General features: G+C 39.9%; 1 protein-coding gene across 1 annotated transcript; it reads left to right on the forward strand.

Annotated features, from left to right (window-relative positions):
* The first annotated feature begins 2,509 nt into the window (after positions 1-2,509).
* On the forward strand, positions 2,510-5,566 carry LOC117477501 (hepatic lectin-like). Its single transcript, XM_034124171.1, has 9 exons — positions 2,510-2,620; positions 2,886-2,963; positions 4,020-4,109; positions 4,240-4,296; positions 4,406-4,477; positions 4,659-4,718; positions 4,840-4,988; positions 5,084-5,208; positions 5,300-5,566. Exons 1-9 carry the CDS (start codon positions 2,557-2,559, stop codon positions 5,469-5,471), a joined length of 867 nt encoding a protein of 288 aa, XP_033980062.1. The 5' UTR covers positions 2,510-2,556; the 3' UTR covers positions 5,472-5,566.
* Positions 5,567-8,282: the final 2,716 nt, after the last annotated feature.

Below are 8,282 nucleotides of genomic sequence, written 5' to 3' on the forward strand. Positions count from 1 at the left end.
TATTTGTGCTTCGACAGCTCGCTCAAAAAATGTCACAGAATGATCAACAACAAAAACACTATCAAGTCAAATGAACATCCTGCATTTTAACAACAGCCTTTCAATAAAGAGGAACTTCACTGTGCATCCAACAAACACATGTAAGAACAAACATAATTATTATTATATATATATATATGTTTTTTTTTACAATAATATTGCACACGCAGAACAGTAACCTTCTGTTGATATTTTTCTCTGAACAGCAAAATATTAAAATGACCAAAAACTCTATTTCACTCAAACTCAATTTCTTACTATTTGTAGCATATACTACAATTAGAATTGTACTTAAACAACATTTGACAAATCAGATACTGGCAGATTGACCTTTTACTTTACGTCTATACTGTTATACTGTATTAGCTACATTTAGTCTTTTCTTCTGGTGATTCAGCTCCTGCTTCATTTATTAAACCTCTGCTCTGGACTGATATTACCTATGGTTATACAATACACATCTAACTGTTAGACAAACAAACATGTACTTTAAACTAAACACTTCTTAAGCATCACTCAGTTTAAGAATCTTAACACGTTATTTACTTGTGTATATCAAGTGTTTCAGTGGGGGTATTGAGGCTTCCCACGATAAAACGACTCATGTACGATCAAATATGATCTGTTCTGCTTTTGGGCCTGCTCTAAACAAACAGATCCTCCAGAGTCCAGAAAAATGTAATCCTGAGAAACTGAATGGAACAGATTGACCTCCAGTGTTTAGTGTTTATGCAGAACAGTCTTTAAGGTCATTTTGGATTCTGTCAATTCAGGTTTTTGTGGAAGAAAAAGGACAAACCAACCCCTTTTCTATAAGGACTCCATTGTTACAGATCATAATTAGTAGTAGTTTTTCCAAACAGAGAACAATTGAAATATCTCTTTCACAAACAAATAGATGAACAAATTATATTTTGTCTGTGTTCAAATCCTGACTTAAACACATTGAAACAGTTATTTAAATGCAGGAAACTCAGCTGTTGAAAAACTACTTTTTCAATGATTTTACCTAGAAATGGGAGGTTTGATATGGGCCTGTAGTTGTTCATTACTGAAGCTTCTAAATTATTCTTTTTTAAGAGGGCTTTAATGACTGCAGTTTTCAGGGCCTGTGGAAAAACACCTGAGTGAAGAGACTTGTTTACTAAACTTAACACAAAAAGTAAGGGAACAATGCTTTTTGGCAATAAATCTTATACCGTTGGAAAGCCTGTTTTCTGACCTTTCCAATGGTACCACATTTGTGAGGAACAAGCATTTGTGGGATGAGCAGCAGAGCTGAGTATGTGGGGTGCGCCCATGAAAAATGTGACAAATCTCCTCTGCCAAATAGTTTTTTTTGCTGCTGACTCTAGTTTGGTGTTGTTTGGTGGATTGGATGATTGAAGTCTAACAAATACAGACATATTGGCAACAATTGATTTATTAACAATTGATTCATTTAACAAGCAGCCTCAGTAGCGTGTGGAAGAACCAAACACAGCCACAACAGCCTCTCCTCCTCATGCTGTCACCAGCCTGCTCACACTCTGCTGTGGGATGGCATCCCATTCTTCAACCAGCATTTGTCCCAGGTCAGCCAACGTGGTTGTGTTGGTCACTCTGGCAAGGACAGCAGGGCCAAGTTGATCCCACAAGTGTTCATTGGGGTTGAGGTCAGGACTGCAGGCCATCCTCTCCACTCCTACTCTATCGGTGCAGCAGTCAGCAAAGCCTTCTCTGCGTCTTCTCCACGATGTGACCCTACGATCCATGTGCTGTAGGCAGAATCTGGACTCACCGCTGAACATAATGTTCCTCCACATGTTGAGGTTCCAGTGCTCTGAACATAATGTTCCTCCACATGTTGAGGTTCCAGTGCTCTGAACATAATGTTCCTCCACATGTTGAGGTTCCAGTGCTCTGAACATAATGTTCCTCCTCATGTTGAGGTTCCAGTGCTCTGAACATAATGTTCCTCCTCATGTTGAGGTTCCAGTGCTCTGAACATAATGTTCCTCCACATGTTGAGGTTCCAGTGCTCTGAACATAATGTTCCTCCACATGTTGAGGTTCCTAGCAGCCATACGAGACCGGAGAGTGGCTGCTCTGTGGCATTGGCAGAGGAGATTTGTCACATTTGTCATGGGCGCACCCCACATACTCAGCTCTGCTGCTCATCCCACAAATGCTTGTTCCTCACAAATGTGGTAACATTGGAAAGGTCAGAAAACAGGCTTTCCAACAGTATAAGATGTATTGCCAACAAGCATTGTTACAACATAGAAATCGTCTACCAAACACAAATTGCCTTACTTTTTGTGTTAAGTTTATATTTAGTAGACCTGACAGTTAAGTTATCTTGACTGGAAGCAAAAACAACCTTATAAGGACTTCATTTAGATACATTTTTGAGGAACTCTCTTTAAAGACATCCCCATCTACGGGTCCAACAGGAAGTCTTTTTTTCTTCTAACAGTGTGCAGTGAAACGTTCCTGTAGTTCTCTTTCAAAGTCACTGACGATCACAGCGATAAAATGTCTGCAGCTGAAGTTGTGTATTCTAATGAGGAGATTATAATGGAGAGGGGAAACACTGACGGTGAGTCTGAAGTATAATAATCTATCTATCTATCTATCTATCTATCTATTTATTTATCTATCTATCTATCTATCTATCTATCGATCATATTTATAAAAAAAAAAAAAAAAAAAAAAAAAGGTACAATAGCTTTCTAAGAAATACTTCGAAGACGCCTTTGTTTCTGATGTTTGAGGGATATGAATGTTTCATCTCGCTTTAAATCAATGCTGAGGACAGATTCACAGCTTGTTCAGAAAGTTTTGTGTTTGTTTTGTGTTTTCAGGGAGCGCTAACTCACCGATTGAAACCACTTACTCTGAATTCGGCATTGTGAGGAGACGGCCATCTACAGAGCTTCCTGGTTAGTAATAAAAAACATAAAAGATTAATATAAAAGGAGAAAAATGACCTAGCAGAGTTATGACATGGAGGGGGGGGGGGGGTCCAAGGGAAAAGCCAGTTTGAAGAGATGAGTTTTGAGGGCTTGTTTGAAGGATGATAGGGTGGGTGATTGTCTGATGTGTATAAGGAGGGCGTTCCAGAGGGATGCTGCAGCAGAGAAGGCCCTGTCGACCCAGGTCTGGAGTAGTCCTGGTGGTCTTTAGGGTGTTTGCAGATCTGAGGCAACGGGTGGGGATGTGACGGTGGACGAGGTCAGAGAGATAGGGGGGGGGGGCAGGTTGTTTGGGGCTTTGAAGGTGGTGAGTGATATTTTGTGGACTCTTCTGTTTTTGACTGGGAGCCAGTGGAGGTTGTGGAGGACCGGAGTGATCAGTATCGGTGGAGGGTGGAGGTGAGCAGGAGGGAGGCAGAGTTTTGGACGTATTGCAGTTTGTGGGTGATTTTGTTTGGTAAACTGTAGAGGACGCTGTTGCAGTAGTAGAGTCTGGATGGGGGGGTGGATGAAGGTTTCAGCAGCAGTAAAAGAGAGGGAGGGTCGGAGGCGGGCAATGTTCTTGAGGGGGGGGGGGGGGGGGGGGGGGGGGGGGGGAATGTGGTGATATGGTTGCCATGGGAAGAAGAAGACGGTCTGTTCAAATATGACACAGAGGTTGTGGATCTGGGTGCAGGGGGCATCAATGGGGAGTGAGTTATTTGATAAGATACTGCCACATTTGAATATTTAAACATACCATTTTGGAAAACTTGTACAATTATTGTATCTAAAGTTTTTTAAATGTTGGTACATCTAAGTTACATGTTTTAACCTATTCACCCTCATACAAACAGATTCAAATACAAATGAGGGGTTACTTCTGCTTTAAAGACCATTGTGGAGATTATTACAAGTTCAAATGTCTTCATTAAAATAAATCAATGTTTCGAGAACATCTTTAGAACAATGACCCTCACCTTTTTGAAAACACATCCCAAGTGGTCTCTCTCTTTCTGAGCACAGAGTATTTGATATTTTCAGATGGACGATGTAGAGTCACCTCAGAGAGAGCGGCTGTGTTTGTTCTCAGCGTTCTCCTGGCAGCTTATCTCATCACTCTCGGCCTACACTGTGAGTTTCTCTCTTCTTCTCTGCATTTCAATTATTACCTTGATCTTTCCTTATGATAATCCTCACTCTAAATTGGAATGATTACTACTATTCTACAAACCATACTTTCTTTCTCTTTTTTAACCATCAGTGTATAAAGACAACCAAACCAAAGAAAGTATTGGGGCTGTGGAAAATAATCTCAAAGGTTGTTTTAACTCATTTTGTAATAACACTCATATATTATCATTATATATCTCTAAAATAATAACCTTCACCCTAAATTGACCTTGGAATGTTTTGCCTCTGATGGATAGTGTGCTCTGCAAACTATACGATTCTCCAAAAGATGATAGATGAGCGTGACGCTGAGATAGAAAACCTCACAGGTAAACTTTGTCCACATCCAGATCTCTTTCAAATGTTTTAACACTCTTATTGTTCTGTTAAATATTCATCTTTGTGTCTCTTCTCGACTGAGTGAACCATGGAAGAGTTTTGATCTCTGTTCAGGTTCTCAAGAGACACCTCTGATGAAAGTGAAATCTTTTGTATCTTTTTCCCAAACAGAGAGATTCTCTGCAGTAAAACCATGCAAACCGGAGTCACCAAAGTGCCCTGAAGTAAACAGTCAGTGATGGATTTACTTTCTCACATGTTTGCATCTTCTGATGATGAAGTGACAGATTGTCACACACAAAAAACAGATGTGTATCACCTGAATAAAGACTTTGCTCTGATCTCTTTAAAGGGGACTGTCCAAAATGTCCAGTCGGCTGGGAGCGTCATGGAGGGAAATGCTATTATTTCTCCACCTATACAGCAACCTGGACAAGTAGCAGAGATGAATGCAGACGTAAAGGAGGAGATCTGGTTAAGATAGAGAGCAGAGAGGAGCAGGTATAACACACTGCTGCAGGGTCACGATTCACCACTTTGTTTCTGCAGTAGTTAGCACAGAGAAGTTATTCAACATATTTGTTTTTGCTGTCCAGGAATTCCTGGAGCAGAAAGTGAGAGATGAAATGACTGCAGATCAGGACAAGTTCTGGATCGGACTGACGGACTCAGTGACAGAGAGAACATGGCTGTGGACAGACGGGTCAGCACTGGACAACAGGTTTGATTGTTGTAAACAAATTATTTGTCAATTTCCAATATCAGAGTCATCACTTTAATTAAAGCACGTCTTTCTATTCCAAATATCTCAGTTTGAAGTTTTGGAGCAGAACTGAGCCAGACAACTATAAAGAGGTCCATTCTGATGGAGAGGATTGTGCGAGGATGGGGGAGAGAGGCAAAGCAGCACACGTGATGTGTTGGTTTGATGCACCTTGTATAGACCCTCACAAAAGTATCTGTGAGAAACCAGAAGAACCTTGACAGTTGAAGTGTGTCTGAAAACAGTTCAGCTTAAGTCTCGCTCAGCATGTTTAAAGCTCATGATCAAATAAATAAATTCGGTCCTGCAAACAGAACAGTTTCTTGAATGTGTTCAACATCGAGGAAGAGATGAAAGATAACCAGTGGAGGAGGAGGTACTCTATTGACTTTTTCTTTAAGTCCTTTTTCATGCAAATCATTTTATTGGATTTGCAAAACAAACATTGTGGAAGTGTAACTTTAGACTTCGGGTTAATGTGACAGCATTTCTCATTATTTACAGAATTTCTTTTAATCCTAAAATGTATGGAAAAATGTATAAGCAGATTTATTCATAATTATTACTATTTGCATTTCAATACAAAATATAAAAAAAGTAAGCTCCACCTCAACCGACTCCAACAGTAAAATCATATGAATGGACAGGTAATAATAATTTGATGATATAATATAAAATGGTATAACAGTCGGAGTAATAATTTTAAATGCAAGACTTTTATACAAAAATGTATTCACCTTTGAGATGTAGTGGAGTAGAAGTTGGCATGAGTACTTTCAAATTGTAATCAAGAATTTAACAAACATTTTACCGAACTGTTTCATTTGTGCTACGACAACCTGGTCAATTGTAAAATGAAATAAATTATTTTCATCTATAATTTGTCTTGTTTGTATTTTTGTATGCAACTTTGAAAGCTTTTTTTTTTTAGAATAACGTGGATTGAACGTGAGGTACATGTGCTACCAAGCAAACCTCCACCCAGAAGGCTTCTCAATACTCTAATGTCCCCTCCTCGACTCCTCGGTCCTCCGGTAGTGACCCGGAAATGGATTTCAGCGCGCCATGTTGAAGGACATTTGACTTAGAAAGGGTTATTAACGCCTTTGTTACCTCAAGACTGGACTATTGCAACGCTCTGTATGTGGGTATGGACCAGGCCTCAATTAAACGCCTGCAGCTAGTCCAAAACGCAGCTGCACCGGGCCCGGCGCCACGAGGGGGCAAAAGGGGGCATTGCCCCCTCAGTTGTCTTATTTGCCCCCTCACTTTGAGCATCATTCATCCATCGAAAAGTAAAATAAATGTCACAATTATTAAATAACTTTAAATAATTATTTTCCCCAATACACGTTACTATGTCTAGATCAGATATGTAGGCAGGCAGTCAAGCAACGTGTAAAAAAGCCTCAACCCCAAGTGAGCTTGTAGTCTTAATTAATGTTAGCGTGTGTGCTTAGCTGTAAACACAGTCGGATGGGTGACCAAAACGTCCCCGTTTTCCGGGCAAAGTCCCCTTTTTCGGTGGCCGGTACCCGGTTGAAACTCGCGAAAATGTTCCAGTTTTTGAATGTGCGTTAAAAAACATAGAGCAAGGTGAAATCAAATGTTACATGTCAATAAAAACAGAGTAACAGTGTTGTGCCTGTTTGTAGCATTAGCGTATTTCTTCTTCTACTACTTCTTCTTCTACTACTTCTTCTTCTTCTACCTCTACTTCTTCTTCTTCTACCTCTACTTCTTCTTCTTCTACCTCTACTTCTTCTTCTTCTACCTCTACGGGTGTTTCTCAATCGCGAGTACGCTTGCTTGGTAGCACATGTCTGCCGAGCATCTTGCTTCAGAAGCGAGTCAAGAATACTTCCTGGCATTCGGAAAACGAAGTGTGGAACACGCTAGCAAGTGTGCAGGTGTGCGTCATATGAGAGGCCCCGCCTTACATCTTCCGCCACAGATTTGGGGAAATTGGTCCGTGCGCAAAGCATTGTGGGGATTTTAAGACCGCGAAGTCTACTCATGTGCAGACTCGATATTTCTCCAAACGGAGTACGCCGGGCTCGGTAGATTTCCAAGTATGCTGGAGATTGGAACAGTACTTTGGCGGCACTCGATGACGTAGTATGCTTGAAATAGTGGCTCTGAAGCAGCTTTACTCGCGATTGAGAAACACCCTACTTCTTCTTCTTTTACCTCTACTTCTTCTCCTTCTTCTTCTTCTTCTTCTACCTCTACTTCTTCTTCTTCTACCTCTACTTCTTCTTCTTCTACCTCTACTTCTTCTTCTTCTACCTCTACTTCTTCTTCTTCTTGTTCTACTTCTAATTCAATGTACCTTCCCGCAAAAATATTGGACAAAAGAAACTTGGCTAGTAGTGTCAACTAAATCCATAGTATTAGAACAAAAGTGCTTTAAACAAGGTAAATTACGAATGTATGTTCTCAATCGCCAAGTACGGGATTGAATTTTAAATGAGTTTAGATTAGATTGATTGTCCCCAGGGGGAAATTCATTTTCACAGCACTGTGAAAACAATATGAAATCGACAAAAAATAAGACAGACATCTACAGATAGCACCACACATGATGGTTACTTGTTATTATTTAGGGCTGCCTGTATGGATCAGGATTTTGCCAAAGCGAGCCCTTTTACTATAATAATAATATGTTATGTATTATATAAACCATATTGGTACAAGGAGCGACAGTGAAGGATTTTGGAACATTGATTTGATTTTTCTCATGGCAGTTAGACTCTAGAGACAAACCAGGGGACTGTATGTTTAATCTGTGTCTGTCCATTTGGTGTAGTATTTTATCCAATATTACATTTAGTTTATATATTAGTCACTTTGTTATGAAATGCCAGGTTTTAGGCCTTGGTTTGAACATTCAATCCTGGAAATAAAAAATCAACCAGATTAATTTTTCTTTAATCCTGATATAGAGTAGATAGTAAGTAAGTAAGTCAATCTGTATAGGAAGACGAGTTAAGGGATAGAGGAGAAAAGGTTATGGTATACAGAGCCTGTCA

The sequence above is a fragment of the Trematomus bernacchii genome, unplaced genomic scaffold (assembly GCF_902827165.1).
Source record: "Trematomus bernacchii unplaced genomic scaffold, fTreBer1.1, whole genome shotgun sequence".
Classification (NCBI taxonomy): domain Eukaryota; kingdom Metazoa; phylum Chordata; class Actinopteri; order Perciformes; family Nototheniidae; genus Trematomus; species Trematomus bernacchii.